A 25995-nucleotide genomic window follows, 5' to 3' on the forward strand; every position below is an offset into this window, starting at 1 on the left:
GTAGGCACTGGAATGCTAAAAGTGAGCACCTATTCACACAGCCTTGAATATTTCCTCATACTAAGTGGAAAAAAAGCTACATTTTTGATATAACTCACCAGTAGGACATGATGTATGTTCAGGTCGTCAGCACTGTGCCCTCATGAACAGACTGATGTCATACTGGGAACAAATTTATGAAAGTTTGGTCTCTTCTCAATCTCTCTCACACACTCTTGCTATGACATGTTTTCACCTATGCTGTGCATAGCAAAGGCCGTCACCAGATGCAGCCCTTTGATCTCAGTCTTCTCAGCCTCTAATAAAGTAGTTCTCAACCTGTGAGTCTCGATGCCCTTGGTGGTCAAAGGATCCTTTCACAAGGGTCGTCTGAGACCACTGGAAAAACTAGGTATTACAGTATGATTCACAACAGTAGCAAAATTATAGTTATGAAGCAGCAACGAAAATAATTTTATAGTTGGAGGTCACCACAACATGAGGAACTGTATTAAAGGGTCATAGCATTAGGAAGGTTGAGAACCACTGCTCTAGACTCTGAAGCTATAAAACAACTTTGAACTGTTTATAAATTACCTAGCCTGTAGTATATTTAAAAAGGACTAAGACAATAAAGAACTTAAAAATACAATTTTGAAAAGAAGTACAAGATTTAAACAGACACTCTAGCAAAAAGGACAAACAGATGGCAAATAGTCATACTGAAATATGCTCAATATAAGCAATAATTTAAAAAACATGAATTAAAGCCACACTAAAATAGCACTACACACTCATAAGGATAGCTAAATCTAAAACACTCACTATATGCCACTGTGCTAAGGGTGCCCATCAGACATGGAAGAAGAGGGGGAAGGGAGGGGAACGGGGGAGAGGAGGAGAGGGGAGGGCAAGGAAGGAAAGGAAACTATTTCTAAACAGTCTCAAGAGTTTCAAAAGTTTAAAAATACACTACCATTTGACCACAGATATTTACACCAGAGAAATAAAAGCTATGAGTGGCCTTATTTGTAATGGTCAAATACCATAAATAGCCCCTATATATTCAACAGGTTAACTAATACTAATGTTGCTATACCATGCAATAGAATACTACTCCATTAAAAAATAAACCAAATGAAAATCAATACAAATGAACCTCAAAATAAGTATGAGTAAGTAGAGGAAGAACAAGTCAAAACAAAAAGTACACATTGAAGGTGTGGATGTACCTCAGTTGGCAGAGTGCTTACCTGGCTGCATGCAGTCCTGGGTTTGATTCCCAAGGCTAACATATATATACCAGGTATATAGTACATGTATGTGGCTGGTCCCAAAATGAAGGACACAGGGACAGAAAGCTAAAAAATTTAATTTAAAGTCATCCTTGGCTACATAGCAAGTTCAAGAACAGCCAAGGCTACACAAAAACCTGACTACTAAAAAAAATAAACAACAAAAGCCATATTGGTGTCATTTATATAAATCTATTAAACACAAATCTAGTATAGAAATGAGGAAAGAAGCTTCACTTTAATCCCAGAACTTGGGAGGCAGAGGCAAGTGGATCTCTGTGAGTTCAAGGCCAGCCTGGTCAACAGAGTGAGTTCCAGGACAGCCAAGGCTACACAAAGAAACCCTGCCTCGAAAAATAATAAAATGAAAAGAAATGAGGAAACATATGTAGAAAATGGCATGGAAACAAAAAAAAGGATCATAGATTCTCAGGAATGATGGGTGCACTAAAAGGCGTACCTACAGGTCAGAATGTATCACATTATTACAATATATATAAATGCTGATCTAAAAAAACTTATTTTTAATTATGTATATGTGAGTGGGTTTCTGTGTAGACATGCAGATGATGGCAAAGGCCAGAAAAGGGTATCCAATCCCATGCAGCTGCAGTTGCAGTTCTTTCTGAACCACCTGATATGGGTGCTAGTACTTTACTTGGGGTCCTCTACAAGGGCAAATGTCACCCAGCCATTTCTCCAGCCCCCATGCATGCTCTTTTTTGCATATCAATTACACTTTGGTAAAACTGTGACAATCTTGATCCAAGAATGTAGTTAAGTAGAAACTGTACTTAAATTTCAGCCTATTTTAAGTCGGTTAAGAGCCATATTCTGCCGGGCGGTGGTGGCGCACGCCTTTAATCCCAGCACTCGGGAGGCAGAGGCAGGCGGATCTCTGTGAGTTCGAGGCCAGCCTGGTCTCCAAAGTGAGTTCCAGGAAAGGCGCAAAGCTACACAGAGAAATCCTGTCTCGGGGAAAAAAAAAAAAAAAGAGCCACATTCTAATAAGTGACTTCACTCTAAAGTTCCCAGAATACTTTATGGCTAAATATCAGGAGACAGGAAGAATTATTGTTCCCTGAAATCATATGGTGGTGATTAGAAAGCTAAGAGACTATATATAATTAATGAACCTACCAAGAAATCCAAATAACTAAACTATGTATTTATAAAGATTCTGGAAAAAAAAATCTAAACATCTGACATTCTAGAAGAAACAAGAATTACAGATGATCGTTACTGTTTCCCAGTTTAGTACTTCTGTGATTATCATCAAGTCAGTCATTCAGATATATGAGAAGCAAAGAGAAGTTACCGAATGAACACATTCACAGCAGTTCAGTAAGGTTTGCTGCAAACAAACGAACCCTAAGGGACTAGGCATAGTGAACCTATCAAGAAATAAAAGCAATTTAACTAACCCACAGATTTACAAAGATTTAGAAAAAAAGAAAAAAAAAGTTCATAGCATGACAAAGGACATTCCTGTTAGCAATATAAAATGCATATTAACCAATAGTTCATGTATATAATAATCAATAAATAGAAGACCCTACACTGGTATCTCAAAAAGGCCTGGAACAAATACAGCTGTTGAACACTACAGTTGCACCTCAAAAGCAGGTAATCAAAACACTCTCCCACTAAAATGGGAAGAGAGACAGGAAAGTACCTTGGTATCTTCAGGCAGAATTTTTTTATATACATGTAATTTTAGATTCATATAACAAGAATTTGTTGGTAGTGGGCAAAAAGTCCTACCCCTAGGCAAGAAGCTACTGGCATTTGATTGCTGCCGGGTAAGGGAAAGTCAGTCTTCTCTAATGGAGTGACACTTGGCATATCAACCACACTCCAGGACAAGCCTCACATTCGGGAGTAACTGGCCAACACAAACTGAACTCCATGTCTTTTTGTTTATTTTTTAAGAGAAAGAAAGAGAACATGAAGTTGGGCAGGTAGGGAGGTAGGAGAAGACCTGGGAGGAGTTAGGTATAGGGAGTGATCACAAAAGGTATTACACAAATTTAAAATTAAATGAAAATAATTGTAAAGCACCTGTTTGCTCAGCAACATTGCTGCTGGCCCACTGCTGCACTGGAGAACAACAAAGGCAACAAGGGAGGCCAGAAACCCTGGAGAGCTGGGAAGCACAGGAAGGTATGAAGGGGATCCTCTTCAGTATCAGTTCCAGAATCACAAACAGCAGCTAAGAAGTAAGCTGAGAGCAGATGCTGAGGCCAACAGAATCCAAGCTGTCTTCTATAACTCAAGCAGAGGAACTCTGAAACCCTGGGGAAGATTCCAGCTGGGAGCTATAAATGGAAGAGGGATGATCCAACAACAGGCATAGAGCTCACAACCAGAGAAATCTGGCTCAAGTCGACCAATCCCTGATTAGATTAAGGTCAACCACCCGCTCCACAATTAGCTGAAAAATAAACGAGTGGATTTACTCCTAAGGAAAAGGCGGCCATGAAATTTCCATTTCAGCAACTATCAAAGGACTGAAAACCACAAGAAAAAGAGAAATAGAACAAAACCTCCAAGAGACTCAGAAGGAAGAGAGGAAGGGGCATTTTCAGATGGTGGGTGCTAGGCAACACAGAGCAGCAGTGACAGTTGGGAAATAAAGTCAGCCCAGCCGTCTGCCTGGTGTCCTGAAAATATGTTAACAGGACAGAATTCAGGCAGAGCCTGATGGTCTATTTAAGTTGAGATGAAGCTGGAACCTGGAGAGGTCAAGGCACGTGACATTCACAGGATGGAGTTATATATATATATATATATATATATATATATATATATATGGAATAACCCTGACACGAAGAGGAGAGCAGAGAGAAACCGACAAGAACAGAGAAATCAATCCTTGGGATCTCAAAGATCAGAACAATTTGATTTTCCACCAGCCAGAATGAAAAACCTTTTAACCAGAGAGTACTTAGTAAAGTACTATTTAAAAGCAAGCTTCAAGGAAATCAAACTGTTTCTAAGATATTTAACTCTACCTCAGAACAAAGCTCAAAGTACTTCTAAGAATATAAAATTATCTAGAACTCAAAACAGTAACTTCTGTACTTTCTATATCCAAACAAAAATTATGAAGTATGCAAACAGGAAGAAACAAAATGACTTTAAACCAACCTAAAATGAAAACGGATGACAGAAACAGTGCCAAAGATAATAAAAGTTCTTATAGTTGATAAATGGAGAGGGAAATGTTACATAAACACATGGGAAACAAATTCCCACAACCTCTAGTGATGAAAATATTAGATGATACTAAAAAAAAAAAAAAAGTGAAATTAAGGGCACAGCCATGAAAACTAGTCCAAAATAAAAAAAAAGAAAAAGAAAAAGAAAAAGAAAGCTAACTTAAAGAAAGTAAATTAGGCCTAACTAATATATGACAACTTTAAGTAAGCTAAAATACAAGTAACCACACACTCCAAAAGGACAGGGAAGAAAAGCAGAACAAAATTATCTGACAAAACAGTGGTATAAATTGTAAACCCACAGATCCAAGAAGCTTGACAAAATCTATCACCAAAGAAAATATGGGGGGTTGGAGGGACACCACACCAAAGACACATCATAATCATGGTGCTTAAAACCAATGACAAGCCGGGCAGTGGTGGTGCACGCCTTTAATCCCAGCACTCAGGAGGCAGAGGCAGGCGGATCTCTGTGAGTTCAAGGCCAGCCTGGTCTACAGAGCGAGATTCAGGACAGGAAACTCCCACCCTACCCCCCCAAAAAAAAAACCAATGACAAAAACTCTTACATAACAGAAGCCATGACAGGAATGACTGTAGATTTAAGAAAAACAACCTAAGCAAGAAGAGGCAAAGGAGCATCCTACTGAAGAATACACAATCCATTAACTAAGAATTCTTCCTCCAGCCAAAATAGCTTTCAAAATAGTAAAACATAATGACCCAGTCTGAAAGAAAAGAAACCCATTACTAGACTTTCATTATTAAGTATTTTAATCAGAAGGACAAAAGAAACAAATTAACATTTATAAAAAATGAAGAACACTGGAAAACCTAGGTGGACAAAAACAAGGTATTATCTGACATCTAATGAAACAGTATAACATACAGTGAGACTTAGAACTGGAACACATGAGTACAATTTAAAAATCATGAAGGAAGACTTAAAGCCAGTCTGTTTGATACGTCAACAATGAATAAATAGAATTCAATGTAAAAACACTACCATTTACATGTGCACTTAAAAAAAAGAGATATAAAATGAGGAAAAGTATGAAATTTCATAGAAAGAAATCAAGTAAGAATGAGTAGGTGAAAAGACAACCCATGTTCATGGCTAGGAAGACTCAATATTGCCAAAAATGTCTGTTCTTCCCAACTTAATATACAGATTCAATGTAATGCCAAACAAAATCCATTTAAATTTAAAAAATGTCTGCCCTCAACTATCAAGAGAATGAGAAGACAAGCCATAAACTGGAAGAAACTATTTATAAAAGGGCACATCTGGAGCTGGAGAGATGGCTCAGGGGTTAAGAGTGCTGACTCTTTTTCCAGAGGACACGAGTTCAATTCCCAGAACCCACATGGCAGCTCACACCTGTCTGTAACTCCAGTTTCAGGGGACCCTGACACCCATGGCAAGAACACAAATGCAAATAAAAATAATATAAAATATATTAAAAGGGGGGGGCACATCTGGGCAATGTAGTTCTGTAGAACACACTTAACATGCATGAGGCCCTGAACTTAATCTCCAAAGTGAAAACACAAGATTGAGAGAGACATCTGAATAAAGACTTGTATTAGTTCTTGTTGCTGACAAAGCAATTTAAGGGAAGAATGGATTTGTTCTGGCTTATTGTTCCAGCCCAGTGGTTCTCAATCTTCTCAGTGGTGCGACTCTAATACAGCTCCTCATGTTGTGGTGAACCCCCCCAACCATAAAACTACTTTTGTTGCTACTTCATTTTTAACTTAATTTTGCTACTGTTATGAATTGTAAATATTTTTGAACACAGAGATTTGTCAAAGGGGTCATGACCCACAGCTTGAGAGCCACTATTCTAGGGGCTCATTCCAACACAGTAGGAAAAACATGGTAGCAGACAGAAAAGGCATGGTGGCAAAAGCAAGAAGCCAGTACAGCATCAACTTCCAGGAAAAGAGAATGAACAGAAAATAGAACTAAGCTAGATATAGATAGCCTCAAGGCCCTTCCCCAATGACCCACTTCTCCAGCAAAACTCCCTAACTAAAGTCAAAGTATTTAAACACAGGAACCTAAAAGGAGGACATTTCACATTTAAACCACAACAGAGCTGGTATTTATAATATATAGAGATCTATTAAAAGCTAAACAACAAAGAAAAAAACCTATTAAAAATGGTCAAAGATCTGAACAGATACTTTATCAAAGAAAACATATCAATGACAAGCATATGAAAAGAAACTCAACATTGTATGTCTTTAAGAAACTGCGAATTTGGCAGGGCGATGGTGGTGCACGCCTTTAATCCCAGCACTCAGGAGGCAGAGCCAGGCAGATCTCTGTGAGTTCGAGGCCAGCCTGGGCTACCAAGTGAGTTCCAGGAGAGGCGCAAAGCTACACAGAGAAACCCTGCCTCGAAAAACCAAAAAAAAAAAAAAGAAACTGCGAATTTAAAAGGAGATAACCACCATATACCATCACAATGGCAAAACTCAAAGCCCTGAGGACACTAAATCCTAAAGAGGCTGTAAAATAGAAATTCTTGTTCACTCTGGTGGAAACACAGTGCACAGCACTTCAGAAAACATTTGAGCAGTCTCTCATAAAAGTATACTCTTAGCATATGAGCAACAACCATGCTTCCTTGGTCCTTAGCAAAACCTACAGGCAGATGTTTGGAGTAGCAATATGCAAAAATACCAAAACATGGAAGAACCTGAGATATTCTGATATAAGATATTAACAATGGGAGAAGCCTGTTGCAAGCAGGGTTACAGGAACTTGAGACTTCATTCAGTTTTGCTGGGAAAGTTTTTCCAAGCCTCAAAAAAAATAAGGTGGAGAACAACTGAGGCAGACACCTGGTATCAACCTTTGGCATATATTCTTACATAAAGACACACAGTTTTTCTTTCCTATACAATGTGTGTATCAGTGTGGTGGTTTGAATGAGAATGACCCCCAAAGACTCATACTTGAATGTTTAGGGAGGGGCATTTAGGAGGTGTGGCCTTGTTGGAGGAAGTATGTCACTGGGGGTCAGCTTTAGGGTTTCAAATGCCCAAGCCAGGCCCAGTGGCTCCTTCTCTTCCTGCTGCCTGCCAATCTGGATAAAGAACTCTTAGCTACCTCTCCAACACCATGTCTACCTGAGTGTAGACTAAACCTCTGAACAGTAAGCCAGCCCCAATTAAATGTTTTCCTTTATAAGAGCTGCTATGGTCATGGTATTTCTTCACAGCAATAAAAACCCTAACTAGGGCAATCAGGCAATAAAAAGTAAATGGAAAAATGTCTCTTTTTAGAAATGTATCTCAGCTAATGAAAAAAATTATAGAAAAGAATCCATACTGCAATTCTCAAAGAATTAATGGCTTTGGCCAATAAACAGCAATAGGAAAGCTTTCAGGTCTTACATTGCTCCTAAAGAAAAGGTACTGTAGCCAGGCAGTGGTGGCGCACGACTTTAATTCCAGCACTGGGGAGGCCAGCCTGGTCTACAAAGAGTTCCAAGACAGGCTCCAAAGCTACAGAGAGAAACTCTGTCTGGAAAAAACAAAAGAGAGCGAGAGAGCGAGAGAGCGAGAGAGCGAGAGAGCGAGAGAGCGAGAGAGCGAGAGAGCGAGAGAGCGAGAGAGCGAGAGAGCGAGAGAGCGAGAGAGCGAGAGAGCGAGAGAGCGAGAGAGCGAGAGAGCGAGAGAGCGAGAGAGCGAGAGAGCGAGAGAGCGAGAGAGCGAGAGAGCGAGAGAGCGAGAGAGCGAGAGAGCGAGAGAGCGAGAGAGCGAGAGAGCGAGAGAGCCAGAAAGAAGAAGGAGGAGGAGGAGGAAGGAAGGAAAATAAGGAAGGAAAGGAAGGAAGAAAGAAAAAGCACTGTACCATCTGCATGATGCCACCTATGAGAAACCACCTTATATCCTGTCCAAAATTAAACCTCAGGTCTGATCTACACTCTGGACTCAGGCGTCCATCTGTAGAAAAAACCCAAAACGAAGAACATACTCAGCTGTATTTTGAGTTTGCAATCTGAAAAACAGAGGCTGGGAAAACAAAGTGCTTGACTGTCAACACATAAACTTCAAGGAAAACAAATTCGCAGGAGGAAACTGTAATTAAAAAAAAAAAAAAAAAAGATACTAGACAAAGAGGAGGGAAGAGCTACTCTACAATGCTTAAATAAACATAATTAAAAACTATCAGACAGACTGGGGATGTAGCCTGATATGAGTGCTGGCAACCAAACTTTGGTCCTCTGGAAAAGCAGCCGGTACTCTGAACCACGGAGCCATCTCTCCAGTTTCCTATAGAACTTTTAAATACACTGTCTTTAAGAAATTTATGCCAGTTGGGTGGTGGTATCACAGGCCTTTAATCACAGCACTTGAGAGGCAGAGGCAGGCAGATGGGATCATTGTGAGTTTGAAGCCAGCCTGACCTATAAAACAAGTTCCAGGACAGCCAGGGCCACACAGAGAAACCCTGTCTCTACAAAGAAAAAAGGAAAAAAGAAAAAGAGAAAGAAACTTACGCTAAATCATCTCTATGAAAATACAGTCTCAGCATTAGGACTTTAACAAGACTGTTTCCACATACAAGCTTATCTATTACAGACCAAGACAACAAAGTGATCATATTAATAAAACCCTAAAATCCAGTCCCTAATCTTAAGAGTTACGACATCTTAGGAAGTAAGAAGAGCATGCACAAGTAGAAGTAAGTAACAGGCAGTCAATGAGATTCAAATTGATTCAAATACAACTGTTGCTTTTTTGTATTAGTATTAGAAAACCTAATTTTCTACCATATTTTTAATCTCTATACCATAAATTCATGCTTCCATGTCTTACCACTTATTTCAAGCTCTGCCCAATGTGATTTCTTTCCATTTGCTGCTTCCTCAGAGGACATAATTGTATACATCCTCCGAGGGTCAGGGGGCTCGTATTTTTCTTTGGGCATGCCTGTTAAATAAATGAAGAAAAGAAACCAATCAGTACATACTGAAGAACCAAATAAACAAAAATATTATTTTTTAAAAAGCAGACACCTATATTAGGATCATTAAATAGGATTTGATATCAAAAAGAACTAGGAATTCCAAGTAGAAATGGCAATTTTTAGTTCCAGGATACAGCTGATTAAATCTAGGAAGATAATAAAGATATGATAGTTGAAGAAAATATAGCTGTTAGCTTGAAATGGGTTCCACTGGCCAAACAGAAGAAAATCTGAACATCCTATGAGTAACCACAACTGAATCAATATAAACTGCATGAATTCATAATTCCATTTTTAATGTCTTTTACATTTATCTGTATATGTGCACACACACATGCTCATGTGCATACACACAGGTGCCATGCATGTGGAGGCCAGAGGGAAACTTGCAGAAGACACACTCTCCTTCTACCATGTGGGTCCCAGGGAATCATGGCTTCATGCAGTATGTCCACACTGCATACACTGGCTGTCCTTTGGTTACTTAGTAGTTGTTTAGAATATACTGTCACAGTATCATAGTGCCTGTATTTTAAGTACCTTATTTACTAACATCCCCAGATACAAGAACGATGCTCAGAATTTAGAAAGCAAAGAGATATAGTAAGGTTGTTTTCTTTGGCTTAAAATGTAAAAGTTCTCAACTTAAGGAAAAATAAATGCCTGTTAGCTTTGCAGTTCATCTGTTATTAATCTATTATGCTTAATTTAGAAATTAACCCGGGCGGTGGTGGTGCACGCCTTTAATCCTAGCACTCAGGAGGTAGGGCCAGGTGGATCTCTATGAGTTTGAGGCCAGCCTGGTCTACAGAGCAAGATCCAGGACAAGAACCAAAACTACACAGAGAAACCCTGTCTCGAAAAACCAAAAAAAAAAAAAAAAAAAAAAAAAAAAAAGCCTACAACAACAAAGAAAGAAAGAAATTAAACATTATGGTAAGTATGTGTATGTGGAGTAGGCATACGATATACACAGGATTTGGTACTATTAAAGCTTTGGGATCCACTGAGCATTTTAGAATGTACTCCACTATCATATGGGAAAACTTCTATACTCTAGATAAGCCACTTATATTCTCTTCAGTGTATCCACCTAACTGCTAGTGTCTGTACCGTTGTGCCTTGGGGACACTGAGTAAAATAAGCATGACTTGAACACTAGCCACTGTGGTACCATAATAGTTCACCTAATATGCCAGACCAAATGATTAAGGGGCAGGCAGTATATACAATACGAATATACTGGAAAAAGGCATGGTTCATGTCCTGGGTGTGGAAAAGCACAAGTATTTACCATGCTATTGAAATGGATTGTGATCTAAAGCTTATGAATTTATGCTTATTTCTCTAATTTTTCACTTATTATTTTTGGAGTAAGACTGACCACAGATAACTGAAACTTCAGAAAAAGAAACTACCAACAACAGAAAGTTCTTTGTAAGACAGATAGTTGTAAATATGGTACAAGAAATATATAACATGAATCTAGGACATCTTTCAGTGCCAAAAAGCAAAATCTAATGGGGCTTTCATGTCAACACTACACAGAACTAGCTAAAAGTTTTCACTGATCATGGTAATAATTTAGTAAAAAAGAATCACAATTATAATAGACTAAAGCACAATCAATAAAATGAGTTCCTCAAAGAAAGAATACCAAAACAAGAGGGATTAACATGATGCTCCATGTCCTACAGAAAAGCATAATGTAGAAGATGAAATAATAGCAGAGCTACTACTACAATAACCATCGGGCAAGGAGAAGAGGGAGGGAGCAGGAGAAGAGAGAGTAAGCAGCAGAGAGCAGCATGCAAACTAGTCACTCTGATACAGAGCCCTGTCTGTTCTTCCACAGGACCAGGGTTCAATTCCCAGCACCCACATGATGGATCATCTCTTTAACTCCTGTTCCAGCAAATCTAATGGCCCCTCTGGCCTCTGAGGCCACCAGGCACACAAGTGGTGCAAAGACACATATGAAGGAAAAACACACATAGGTATTAAATAGCCAGGGCAACACAGAATACCCTGCCTCAAACAGACAGACAAAATAGCTAATAATACAAATGAAAGGATTAAAAGTCAACACTATAATGTACAAGTTATAACAATTTTATAACTGCTAATGAACATTATTCAGGCAAGGAATTTAAGCTAAGTTAAAACAATTAGCACTGAAAAGAATGCTAAGGTAACACCACCACAGACTACTTTCAGAGCATAAACTAGAAAAATATTCAGCAGAGAAATAAACTGTTACACACCTCCTTGTCAATCATAGCAATCTTAACATCAGAGAACCACAGGCATCAGGTGACTTAATGCGATGAACTATGAATGTTTACCTTGACTGAAAACAAGAGGATTTGGTCAGATGATACCTCAAGAGCAATTACACTTACTCCTTCCCTGTAGCCCAGAAATAAATTTTTACAAAAGTCCAAAAACAATTTGATACGAATGAACTATGCCTTCTTAAGGGAGATTTCTTTATACAACCATTCATTCATGAAATACTTGCTTAGAATTTTTATTGTGTCAATCACTGAGTCAGGTATTAGGAATGAAAAATAAACGAGAAAGCTTTAACCTACAGAGAAAAACAAAAATGTAACAGCAATGCAATCATACTCTAGCCCTTTATTTTTACTGCTTTATTTCTTCTAAATGATATGCACTTTTAGGATTACAATTGACCTACATACCACTCTTAAATCATTCTTCCTACAGCTGAGTTCTACCTAATTTATACTACGTTAAACAGCCATCCTTCATCCATATACTTCTGACTCTAAAATGACAAAGCTTAACTAGAGTTAACTTCTGATCCTATGTCAGCTTTAAACTAAGGATCTATGGCATCTCCTCTACTCCTCTTTCTGATCTGTTGCAATGGGAATGTAGCTCTGTGGTAGAGTACCTACTTAGCACGCACAAAGCTATGGATTCCATCTTTTGCACTGCAAAAAATATTAAATCTCTACATCTTATAAAATAAATTCAGAATTCCCAACCTTTTTTTTTTTTTTTCCTGTTGTTGTTGTTGTTGGTGGTGGTGGTGGTGGTGGTGGTAAGACAGGGCTTCTCTGTGTAGCCCTGTGGTCCCGGAACTCACTTTGTAGACCAGGCTGTCCTCCAACTCAAGAGATCAGCCTGCCTTTGCCTCCAAAGTGCTAGGATTAAAGGTGTGTGCACCATCACCAGCTACCTTAGCTTTTCAACTTCTGTCCCAATACTTTTCTTTGTACTTTTTGACAGAGCCAGCAAACAAACTGACATCTTTCAAATATGCCCCACTTTCACCTCCAAAATATTAAGTTCTACACACAAATTCTAGCTATTATTTCTAAGGTTAACTGGTGGGTCACAAACTGTTTTCCCACAACACAGAACCATGGGTACTCTCACCAAACAAGATTAGACAAAACAGTAACAGGGTTCTGTTGAATATCCTTAAAGAACATTCCTGAAGATTTATTTTCATTTATGTGCATACAGAAGTGCCTGCACATGTGTTTGTGCACCACATCCATGTGTGGTACCTGCAGAGAAAAGGAGGTGCTGGACCCCCTCAAATTGGAGTTATAGGTGGTTGTAAGTCACCATATGGGTGCTGGGAACCAAACCCTAGTCCTCTTTAAGAACAAGTGCTCTCCAGCCCTATTCGTTTGTAGGCAGATTCTCGATATATAGCCCTAGCTGGCCTAGATATCACTATGCAGACCAGATTAGCCTTGAACTCAAGAGATCCATCTGACTCTGCCTCCCACATGCTGGGATTAAAGAAGTCCACCACAACAAACAGTCTTAAGATTTATTCATTTTCCAAAGACCATACTGAAATTAATAGCGTCATAAGAGACTACACTATAATATTGCTGTTTCCAATAATCCTATACCAAATGTACTACATATAGCTCATCATTCCTTTTACCTTACAGTAGGAAGAAAACCCAATAAAAGTCTACAAATTGCAAAATAGATGAACAGAAATGAGTCCTAAGCTATACTTTCAATGGGAGAAGTAGGAAAATAGTGATTTTTAGGGGGGTGGGGTGTAACAGTGATGGAGAATGGAACCTAGGGTCTTGTCATGCTATGCAACCACTCTACTGAGGGGAAAGACAGCAGCGGCAGTGAAGGATAAGAAAGGGTTTTTAGCTCTTAGCTATTGCTCTGACCTCTTGGGCTTTTAATTCTGCATTTGGCTCTGTGTTTCTTATTTTAAAAAGACAGTTACATCTACACTCTACGACTAAACTACACACCCAGCCCAAAAAACAGTGATACTGCAAAATAGAAATAAAGGAAATTAAAATGTATATTTAAAAAAAAAAAACCTTCCTACTTTTTATTTAAAAAAAAAAAAAAGTCAGGCTGGAGAGATGGCTCAGAGGTTAAGAGCACTCACTGGCTGCTCTTCCAGAGGTCCTGAGTTCAATTCCCAGCAACCACATGGTGGCTCACAACCATCTATAATGAGATCTGGTGCCCTCTTCTGGCTTGCAGGCGTATGTGCAAGCAGAATACTGTGTAATAAATAATTTAAAAAAAAAAGTCACCAAGCCACTACTCTGAAGCTGTAAATCCTCCTACAACCCAAATTAATTTCTTTTGGAAAATAATACAAATGACTCATTCATAGGTACAATAAAAAATTTTAGGTAAAAATGAAGACTAATTTGCTGAATTGTTTCTCCCAAGATACACAAAACACTTTAAAATGTCACATAAACACAAGAATTTGGCAAATACTATTTTTTAAGATGGAAATAATCTGGAATTCTGTATTAAAATTATGGCAGGACATCAGGCCTACCACACGCCTGAAACTATTTATCTTGTCCACAGACCATGCTAGAAGGCCAGATTGGTTCCTAGCCCAATCATCATCAGAGAGGAGGCTTCCTCTGGCAGCTGATAGGAGCAGATATAGAGACCAAATGTTAGGTGGAGCTCAGGAACTCAGCAGAAGAGGGGGAGGAAGGATTACAGGAGTCAGTAGAGTCTAGGACACCAAGAGAACACAGTCCACATAATCAACAAGGAGGGCTCATAGGGGCTCACAAAGACTGAAGCAGCAACCATGCAGCCTGCATGGGTCTGCACTAGGTCCTCTGCATACATGCTGTGCTTGTTTACCTTGGTGTTTGTGTGGGGCTCCTGGGAGTGGGAGTGTCTGATTCTTTTGCCTGGTCTTGGAACCCTTTTCCTCCCCCTGGGCTGTCTCATCCAACCTTAGTATGAGGGTTTGTGTCTAGTCTTATTGCATCTTATTATGCCATGTTCGGTTGGTATCTCTGGGTGGCCTGCTCTTTTCTGAGGAGCAGTGGAGGCCAGGGGAGGAGGGGGAGACAACTGAGTGGAATGGAAGGAGGGAAGACTGCAGTCAGGATATATTGTATAAGAGAATACATTTTAGAAAAAGAAAAACCATTTACCTTGTTTTAATATGTGTTAGTTGTACTCTAGGAAATGAAGATGATTTCTCGGATGACAGTCCTAACTTACTGTGCAACTTTTTTTAGTTATGCACTCTTACTCTCACTTTACACCTGAGTCACCTTGACTCTCAAAGGCATCATACTGTCCCATGTAGTGCTGAAAGCCTGTATTCCCAGCACTTGAGAGGCAGAGGCAAGAGAACCAGGAATCTGAGACCAGCCTTAAGAGAGAAAAAAGTATCGCATTTGTTTTCTCTTCTAGGCAGGTTTCTATCACATACTTTACAGATAAGAAACCTCATTCAGGAGCTGTCCTCAGTGGAACTTTTAGTGCACTGGAGACACTAAAAGTTTCTAAGACAAAACTGAGTATTTCAGACTCCAATTCTTACATAAATTTCTCATCAATTCTTCCTAAGCTCTTCAGCTCTTCTCAGAGTTACCTGCACAGTCTCAGATTTATTTTTTTGCTCTATTCTCCTCCTACCTTCATCCATTCTAGGTATCATCTTTGGTGACTGCCCCCCCATTTTATTTGACTCTCACTGAACCTGAGACAAGGTCTTAAATACAGTTGTCCCAAGGCATCTGCCAGGGACTGATTCCAGAGTAACTGGCTCCAGGAACCTAAATGAATACACAAATTCCAGGAAGTACCTTATATAAAAGATCTCTCTTATCTTACCATCCTTTAAACCATCTCCAAATGACTTCTAATTATCTAATACAATGTAAGTGTTCTATGGTTGCTACAAGACATCATTTAAAGAATAAGGGCAAGAACCAGGCACAGTGACACACACCTTTAATCCCAGCCCTCAAGGGGCAGAGACAGGTAGATCCCTGTGAGTTTGAGACCAGCCTGGTCTACAGAGTGAGTTCCAGGACAGCCAGGGCAGTTACATGGACAAACTCTGTCTCGAAAAAAGCATTAAAAAAATAATAACAAGATAAAGGCAAGAAAACAATCTGTACATGTTCAATACAGAGGGGTTTTTTTTTCTAATTTTCTGTCCATGGTTTGTTGAGTCTGCAGATATGGAAGGCAAGCTCTACATGAAAGAACAAAGAAAGCAAGGTTCATATTAGAATGAATAAGATATTCATAACCTGTCTGTTTCCTCTGGGCTCATCATAGACCTCACTGCCCACTTAACCTCTCTAAGAAACCTCTGTGCTGTAGTACATGCTATTGCTTCTGCCCAAAATGCCCTAGATAACACATGGTCTCTAGACTTTACTCAAATGCCACACTAGATATCTAACTCCAAAAGGACAATTATCCCTCCCCAATACAGGAATTTACTATCTCTTGTTCTAAGCTATTCTCAACCTTGAAAATTTGGTATACGGCTGTATTGACTAACCTCACCTTAATTTAAACCTACCTATTGCAGTAAGCACTCTGGGAGTATTTATTTATATTTTAAATATTTTTATACAGCCATCTAGTGGTTGGTTCATAATCAATGTTCATGTGAATTCAAGGGGGAAAGCTGTGGTAGTTTTAAAAAAAATAGAAGCTGTAGTCTATCTTATCAGGAATATGAAAAACTTAGTACCTAAGCTTCAAGTGGTGAAACCAGACAAAAGAACCTTGCTACTGTCCATGGGAACTCAGACAGAATGCTACTTCTATGATAGTTAGGGATAAAAAGGAAAAAGTCAAACCAAGCAAACATCAACAGCCATAATAGCAAAACTGAGTTGAATCCCTGCCATTTTTTTTTCCACATTCACTACTTTTCAGGCCTATCAGGCACTTTGCATGCATTGAAATGGTAACAACCCTCAAGCCAAGTGTGGCAGTGCAGGCCTCTAATACCATGGAGAGGCAGCCTGGACTACATAGTAAATTCCAGGCCAGCCAAGGAATTTTGGCTCTACATAGGAGACTTTGTCTCAAAAATACAGGCAGGCAGGCAGGCAGGCAGGCAGGCAGACATAGTTTTTTTAGATCTTAAAAAGATTAGCTTTTGATACAATTAGCCCTTGATACTCAACACTACTCTTCTACAAATATAAAAAAGGAAAATCTAGAAAATGAGAAACAGCTACTATGCAGTATCTGTATTATCTTAATTCTCATAGCAACCCATGAGATAAAACCTGTCCTTTCTTTACAGGAGGGAACCACACACAAGAGTTTAAAATAAAACATTTGCCCAGTATTGCACACTTCCAGTAGAGTTAAAGAATTTCTGAACCATAGCTTACTGCTTGTCTATCACTAGTTCTAATACTTTCAAAACTGTTAAGAGTATGCTAGCTTTTCTACCCTCTATGCTGATGTCCATATCTTCTCATTAAGACCTAAATGAACTCTCTAATCCCAGTATCCTGACCCCTTTCATCCAATCTCCCTATTTTTATACCTGCTTCCTAAGTATGTCACATGTAACATCTCTCCACCCCAACTCCATGGATTCCCACCATATACAGAAAGATGTTCTAACACTCAGAAAGGCAGCCAAGGCTGTTCCTAACTTCTACTCCTGTCTCTCTTCCTTGCAACCTATGTTGCATAGTCCAAGTTGTGCATGACTGTGGACAAGCTGCTACTTTCTCTGAAATCCTCTATTCGGCCTGACAATCCTTATTCACCTCCTAACTGCAGCTCAAAGATCACTTAAGTAACTCCTTCAAAGTTCTCAGGCAAAATTAGATTCTTCCTAAGGACACACAAAATGCTTTATATATTTCTAATTACCACAGAACCTCACGTTTATTTATCTCTGCACCACTGCAAACGCACTTTGAATTGAATAATATTATTTTCAAATACTGTATTCAAGTATAAGCAGTTCTATATAACATAACACTTGTTTTGAAAAATGTGAATTTGCTCCAACATGACTGACTTAGTACTGAACAATCTGAGTACACTGCAAATTTGTCACTTGTTTATGTGCTATTTTACCTGTGGGGGAAAAAAACACTAGATGAAGACAGAAAACTGTCCCAGGTAAAACTGAGCTGTACACAGGCGAGAGAGGGGAGAACAAGGGAATCCGTGGCTGATATGTAGAACTGAATTGTATTGCAAAATAAAAATTTTAAAAAAAATTAAAAAAAAAACTGAGCTGTACAAAAATATACAAGATAACACACAGGAACATTAACCAGCAAGTCAGCTCCTCCTGTGCTGTGGATCACACCCATTCAATTCTGGTGTCACAGCTTTCCAGGCTTTAGGTAACTCTCCTAGCAATTCAGAGTAATTTACAAAGAGCAACCCTGTGGATGTCCAGCCACACAAAAGAAACCAGGTGGTTTTTGAATACCACAATTATTGTAATATTTATCTACTTAACCATTTAACATGAAAAAAAAATGCTACCATTATAGTTGGACTTTCCTTTGGGCTGCCAGCCCACAAACAACAACATGGAGACATTGTTAATTATGAAAGCTTGACCTTAGTTTAGGCTTTTTCCCAACTGGCTCTTATGACTTAAATTAACCTGTTTTTCTTTTTTCTTTTTTTTTTTCTTTCTTTCTTTTTTTTTTTTTTTTTTTTTTTTTGGTTTTTCGAGACAGGGTTTCTCTGTGTAGCTTTGTGCCTCTCCTGGAACTCACTTGGTAGCCCAGGCTGGCCTCGAACTCACAGAGATCCGCCTGGCTCTGCCTCCCGAGTGCTGGGATTAAAGGAGTGCGCCACCATCGCCCGGCTGTTTTTCTTAATCTATGTTCTGCCACGTGGCTTGGTTACCTCTCCTCTGTGCTGCATGTCCAACTTCTTCACTGTCTTCCTGGCATCGCTTGTGTGCCTAGATGGCGTTCTCTCTGCCTAGAAGTCCTGCCTATTCTCTCCTGCCTAGCTATTGACCACTTAGCTTTTTATTAAACCAATCACAGTGACACATCTTCACAGTATAAAAAAATATTTTGCAACAGTTCCTCATTTCTGAATAAATAAAAAGGAAAGGTTTTAACTCTAACACAGTAAAACTATATACAATAAGAACAATTATCAGGTAAGAATTACATTCACAATGTTCAGTCCATTTGTATTTCACAAATTCAACTACTCCATTATCTATCCTCTCTCGATGAGTCCAAAATTTTGTACCTAACTTACTTTCCATTATGACTAAGGAAAACTGTAACTATAACTATCTAGTCTTCAGCCTCATCAAAGATCCAAGAAGGATATAACATTACCGGAGTAAACAGGAAGTCAGAGCAAGCAACTTCCAAAACTAAGAAACAACAAAAACATTTGGCTGCCTGGACAGTGACCCCAGGGGTCCTCTGCAATGTTGGGGCACCCATCTTTGGCCTACAGGCCTAAACTATCTGACAGACTCTTCTATGAAGCAGGAATTCTGAAGGACTGTCTCACGTTGTCTTGGCAAAGTTTGGCAGTTGTCTTCGTGTCCTGCTGGTCCAGTTTGGACAGCATACTCTCAGTAGTCAAGGCAAGGGCAGTTTCTTTGCCCAGTGGCTAACTTTGCCACAAATGAAAGCAAACTCCATATGGAGGTTTTCAATGCCCATCATCCTTTTTTGAAGTAGATTGGTGCGGTCAGGAGCAGATGTGTCTCACTGTCATGAAATGCCTTATGTTATTAAAACATCTTAAATGCCATATTTGGTAAGTCTTTAAAAGTGTTTGAAAACCATCTATCTAAAAATATGTTTGACCTTGAAAACATACCTAACATGACTGCAAGTTTGATTATTAGTATAGATAACTAACTACTAACCTGTATTTCTTAATTATCCTAAATAGTTTGTAATAAAGCTTTTAAGGACTAGAACTATACATTTTTAAATGAGCTGTATACCTTAAACAAGAGTATAAACATACAGACAGTATAACAAAAATAACCTTAAATTTGTAACAATATACAAAAATTCATACCAATGTATTTAAGATTAATAGTTGCTGTTTAGTTTAAAAGTAGATTCAATAACCTTTTATTCTATCATTCCTACAGCATACTTAACAAGTTCCTGTTCTTTTTAATGTTTTGGGTGTTATACTAGGATTCCACTTCCTCCCAAGTCCTGTGATTTCCATACAAAACCTGTAATATCAGCTTTATTAAGAGTTCTATAACCAGGTGGTGGTGGCGCATGCCTTAAATCCCAGCTCTCAGGAGGCAGAGGCAGGTGGATCTTTGAGGCCAGCCTAGTTTACAGAGCAAGTGCTAGGACAGCCAAGAATACACAGAAAAACCCTGTCTCAAAAACCCAAAAGGAAAAATTAAAAAGTAATAAAAATAAAGAGCTCTGTGGCTTCACAGTCTCAATATTCTACTTCCAGAAATTTTAAGGAAAAATTCTTGTCTTTCTCCCAAAATTTCACAAAATACTTACTATATCCTAACAAACCATCATAATATTTCTAGACAGCCTAACTGCTTTGATTTCTAGTTGAGCAAAGGATTAAGTGTTCCATTTAAGTTCTCCAGCCTGCCTAAACCTCTAAGAAGCAAAGTTCACAAACCTGAAGTTTCCTGTGTACCATTTTAGGGCTTTCACTGTTTTGACTGCTTTTAACATCTTCCAAAACACTGACATTATGATTTTATATGGCCCTTTATTATAGAGCAATTGGGCAGTCTTCAAGCCCATTACAAAAGGAGCCACACAAATACCATATTCAGCCAGCAATGGTGGTGCACGCCTCTAATCCCAGCACTTGGGAGGCAGAGCCAGGCAGATCTTTGTGAGTTTGAGGCCAGCCTGGTCTACAAAGGGAGGCACCAAAACTGTTATACAGAGAAACTCTGTCTCAAAAAACCAACAACAACAACAACAACAAAGAAAAAAAAATGCCATATCCAAGTCAAAAAAGTCACTCAGTATTAGTCCAAGTATAATTTGAATTTTACTTGCAGTCTCTATTCCCCACACTGAGATGCCAAGTTACCTTTAAATCACTTTGTTCCTTGCTTAAAAAATCAGACCCTCTTTTGCTACAGGAGAAAGGAACTAGCTTTTAGCTTAGCAAGCAGTCCTTCAAAATCTAGGCTAGACACACCTTTGTCAAGTTGTTCTCAAGTCACTCCCACTGTTCCAGTAACATCTTACCATTGGCCTTACCCCCAAACCTGATACCTCTGGTACACTCACTGTTCCCTTTGTTTAGAATGATCCCCTTCTCCAACTTGGCAAGCTTCTAGTCAGTGTTACTTTTTTTAAACTGGCACCACACCCTCCATAAATTTAATCATTCTTCTGTTCCTTGAAGCACTTTGTACACCCATTACTCCTATGCAGGACAGGAAGGCAGAAAATGAATATGGTCACCTCTGAATTATCATCTACCTCAGGACCATCATATGCTATTCCTCAATGTGCAACCTATCAGAAAAATATAAATGGACAAAAGAAAAGTAAAACCCAAAGGGTAAAATTAGGCAGCCTGAATCAGCCTCCATCTTAGACTCAAATAACCATTCTTTTCTTCTTTAATTACTTATTCAAATATCAAACTCTATTGCAATCCTTTGTACTCCAATGCACATATACTATGCATATACAGTTATACTTGGATTTAGTCAGCACTTAACTTACAAGTGGTGTTTATTAACCACATTTCATTGTAACATGGCTACCTCCACAGCCTGGTAACAGGTACAATTAAGGAAAAATGTACACCAACAAAAGATTTTGTAGAAGCTAAAAGGTTTCAAAAAATTAAAACCAGAACTTTCTCCTCCACAACAAAAGTGTATATATATATATATATATATATATATATATATATATATATATATAAAATACTGCATACTTATAATCTAAATCTTAAGTATACATTTTTAGGTGAATATATGTGAACATTCTCAAAATAACAAAACATTTAAGCCAGAGCTTCCTAACCAGTGGATCTTGCACATAGGAGAGGGTTGCAAATGTATTGAAGATATTGCTCTCTCACCACACAAAAACCAAAGAATACAACTATAGGCTACCTCAATCATTTATTCCAGTATCTTACATATATTACCTTTCTGAGCTGCACTATATGAAAAACTTAGTCATAGTGCTTCACATCTTTAATCTTTAGACAGGGTTTCCCTGTGTAGTTTCAATGCCTTTCCTGGATCTCGCTCTGTAGACCAGGCTGGCCTCGAACTCACAGAGATCCACCTGGCTCTGCTGGTATTAAAGGCATGCGCCACCGCCGCCACCACCACCACCTTTAATCTTAACACTCCAGAGGGAGAGTCAGGAGGATCTCTGAGTTCCAGGCTAGCAGGGACTATATATTGAGACCCTGTCCCCTGACACCTTTTTTTTTTAAGGTTAATGAGTACAGTTGGATGTCTAAACATTAACCAAAATACTAGTTAAAACTGCATGTGTAGTATTTATTTGTAGTCAGGCCCAAGTTCTGTACACCAACTTCTGCCTGTTCAATTAAAAAAAAAAGCCTGAAATTTCCCAGCCACCAGACACATCTGAAGTTACATAGGATTGACTTCCAAAGAGACATCTCAAATCACACACTTTTTGTCCAGGTTAGCAAGCACCGCGCACACCTACTGAGAAATTGATCTACCTTAAGTAATATCTACTGCTGAAACACCTCCCTAATTCTCCAAAAAAACAAATACTTAATGACTATAACACACGTAACATGTCTTCACAAATACACAAAGCCTGTTATTTGCACTTTTAACTGTATTATCTTGGTCCAGTCACCTTATTCTTTCTAGGGTTCAGTTTTCTTGTGGGCAGTGTAAGAGAATTAGACTCGACCACTAGTTCCATGTAATTTTTAACTCTAAAATTTATTCTAGAAAGCATCACATTCAAAACACTAGCAGCAATTAATTACAAAAAGGGAAATATGTCTTCACGATCTTTTGACCAACCTACAGAACTGCTGTGGAATGGTGGAGAATTCCAGGGAAGTGTGGAAAACGGTGCTATTACACACCAAATTGGTTTTCGCTTAATTCAGTCCCTCTCTTCTCCAAAGTTAAAAATCCCAAACACAGGTAGGCAAGAATTTAGCCCTAGCAATAACCGCGCAGTCTACCTGCAAAACAGGTTTGCCTGTACTCAAATTCAAGCAGATTATTTAAACGCAGTAACAAGACGACGTTCACAATGTTGTCATTTGCAGTTAACAGCTAAAAGCAAAGATTACAGCTGCTTCTGAACAGACTCTGAAGACCGTGTCAAAGTAGAAAGGGTCAAAGAGGGGAGAAAAATGATACCAAAAATAAAATAAATAAATAACCACTGGCGTTGAAACATGAAAAGGCTAGGTTCTCTTCGGTCAAACTAGGGAAAAATATCTTCGAGGTATTGGTACTCAAATCCTGAGTCCAATAATCTCCACATCTGATAATTACTTCTTTGGCCACGTAATCCGCCCCGCCCTAACAGTAAATATCTGCCTTAAACTGACTTTAAGATACTTTTGGGAGGAAAAAGGTCAGCGCTGTTTGTCCACGGAGTGCCAAGTTCCACGCCGCACAGTGCGCCACCCCACACAGCCACTTCACCAAAGTTGCCACCGGTCTTAGCCCCGAGTCCCGGGACACCAGGTGCGCATGACCAGAACCTGGGGAAGGGGGGGTGTCCCCAGAAGCTAGGGCTCACGCCACCGCCCCTCTGGACGCCGCCACACTGCCGTCAATCAACACTCCCCACACACACACACCGGCCGAGCCCCGGGACACCGCGCGGGGGCGCGGCCCGGGGACCGACGGGATCGTGACTGCCGTGTGTCAAGGGGGGGGGAGGAGGAGACCGACAGACGTCACTCCGAGAACTACGAAGTTGTGAGTGCGTGCGCGCTCGGGGTCCCCAGGGCACGACCCCCGGGGGATGGGAGAGCGCAGGCCACAGAGCCTCGGCGGGACTTGGCTGAGGCCGTCGCGCTCACCTCTCGAGCTGCGCCGCCTTCCTCCGCCGCCGCCGCTGCCGCCGCCTCCTCCCGGTGAGTGCAGCGGGGTCTGCCCTGTGGAACCACCATACCAGTCCCGCCCGCTGCTGCAGCGCCGCCGCCGCCTCAGCCGCCGCTCTTTGTTCCCCCTCCTCAGGCGCCGCTCCTCGGCCGCCCGCCTCGGCCGCCCGGACCCCCACGAGCCGCCGCTACGCTCTGCCGCCCCCTCGGCCCCCGGCCTCGCCCTCCGCGCCGCGCTCGCCGCCGCCTTCGCCTCCGCGCCGTCGACGCCGCCGCCACCGACGCCGACGCCTCCTCTTCCGCGCCCCCCTCGTTTTCATTGAAAGCAAACAAGCATCATGGCGGCGGCCGCTGTCCCCCTCCCACCCCAGCCAGCGAGCGCCCCGCTCACCGCCGCCTCGCCAACATCCTGCCTTCCCATTGGCTGACACTGCTGGGCGCGACCATTCCGCGTCAGCCGGGGGGGTGGGTCTTCGCGGGCCGCCCCTGAAGCCCGGGCTCCTGACCCCCGCGTCGCGGAGCAGTGAGCCGGCCCGGCGCGCTCCTGCCCGCCCTCCCTGCCTCTCTTCCCGCTCTCTCTGCGCCTAGCCGTCTCCACGCCTCCTGTCTCCTCCTCCTCTCAGCTGCTCTCTCTTTCTTTCTCGTTCACTTTTATCTCCACTTTTCCCTTGATTTTTTTTCCCCCTCCTCTCCATTCACTTTTCTTTTCCTTGGCCTGTCAATCTCTTGGAAGCACAGATAAGCTCTCAGACTCTTGACCTAGCCGGTATCTTGAGAGACAAAACGTTCAATCTTCAATAGTCGACGAATTGTTCCTACCCTCACTATGCAGAAAAAAAACTCATCAGTAGACAGTTCTTGATGAGCTCCTAGTTTAAGTAACGAACCATAGCCACATTCAAAGACTAACAGTCTATCTATTCTGGGCAAACTGTGGTGGCAGGTAAGCTGGGAAAGAAATGGGCTGATTAATGATGTTTACGTCAGAGAATAATAGTTGACTGGTAGTTGGGGGCTCAAGGATTAATCAGACTCCACCTTGTCTTGAGTCAGCGTCGTAGTGTGTGGGCAAGAGTAACATCCCACAGACAAAATACACTGGCGATACAGGGTATGGTGTGAAGGAAAATAGCTTTTCTGTCCCTACGTCGTGGCAAATCAACCCAAAAGATATGAATGTGAAATGGTTTCCAGGAACTAACAAGGAAGAAATAAATGCATGTCCCTCAAGGAAGTCTGTCTGGATCTCCAGGATGTGGGAAATGGGTGGCTGTTGCCTGAGGCAGAGAGAGAGAGCTGGGAGAGCAAAACACTGAGGGACAAAAGCCCTTCCAAGAACCAGATGTTCTGTTCAAGGCAGTTTGTGTTTGCTTGGCTCCAGCATTGCCTGGAGATGATCATGACCTGCCATTTGCCAGGATAGCAGCTCCGGTCTCTAGTGCCATGGGACACTAGACAAAGTGAACGCAATGCAAGAGCCCATCATACATGAGGAATGAGTAAGGACAGGTACAGACTAGCTACCTGAAGATATTCCTCCATACCCTCCAAGCCCTGACCTACTCAAATGGTTCAGTGCCTGTTTTATACAAAGCGTACCAGGCTGGGGGGCCACTCCTCCTGCTGGGCCATTTCCATTCCAGTTCTGTACCCTAGCAACCTGTGTTCCAGCCTGGAGAAGGAGGGTTCCTTTTTGTAATTCATTTGCCCCAGGGGAACTGCCTGTTCAGAGTGACTGTATGCCTCCAGAGGAGAAGTCTAGTTGTGTAACAAAAACCTTAGCTTCATTAAGCAATAATTCTATTATAGTTCATGAATCAGATGCTTTGCTGGACAGTTCCACTGGTCTCACTTGTGGTCTTTCATGCCAGTGCCTGGTAAAGGTGGATGGATGTTGAATATCTGGTACCCCTATGTCCCCTAATAAAGTACTCCTGGGAGTATTTCTTTATGTCTTTGTGGGTGATCTCTTCCATCTGAGGTCATCCTGAGTCACTAACAGGGCAACTCAGGGCTCTAAGAGGAAGGAAGGAGAAGCACTCAGGTCGTCTAAAGTATGTCTCTTCCTCTGTATTCCATCCACCAAGCAATCACGAGCCCAGTGTGCATTTAAAAGAGAACATGAGCAAAAGAACAGCTGTGCGCACACAGAGTGGTGGACTTCTTCAGCGCCATTGAGGTAGACTAGCCTGCA

General features: G+C 40.6%; 1 protein-coding gene across 5 annotated transcripts in view; it reads right to left on the minus strand.

Annotated features, from left to right (window-relative positions):
• Positions 1–23989, minus strand: part of Cnot6 (CCR4-NOT transcription complex subunit 6) — a 46671-nt gene extending 22682 nt beyond the window's left edge. The window contains exons 1-2 of one of the 5 annotated variants that reach the window (XM_059270418.1): positions 23781–23989; positions 9332–9445 (exon numbers count right to left, since the gene is read on the minus strand). In XM_059270418.1, the coding sequence (XP_059126401.1) occupies positions 9332–9443 (112 nt within the window). In that variant the 5' untranslated portion in view covers positions 9444–9445; positions 23781–23989. Of the gene's footprint in view, positions 1–9331; positions 9446–11746; positions 11874–23780 lie in introns of those variants that run through there. The other 4 variants (XM_059270415.1, XM_059270417.1, XM_059270416.1 and 1 more) reach the window with 4 other exon arrangements.
• Between the last annotated feature and the right edge of the window lie 2006 nt (positions 23990–25995).

This window comes from Peromyscus eremicus, chromosome 8a (assembly GCF_949786415.1).
Source record: "Peromyscus eremicus chromosome 8a, PerEre_H2_v1, whole genome shotgun sequence".
Taxonomy (NCBI): domain Eukaryota; kingdom Metazoa; phylum Chordata; class Mammalia; order Rodentia; family Cricetidae; genus Peromyscus; species Peromyscus eremicus.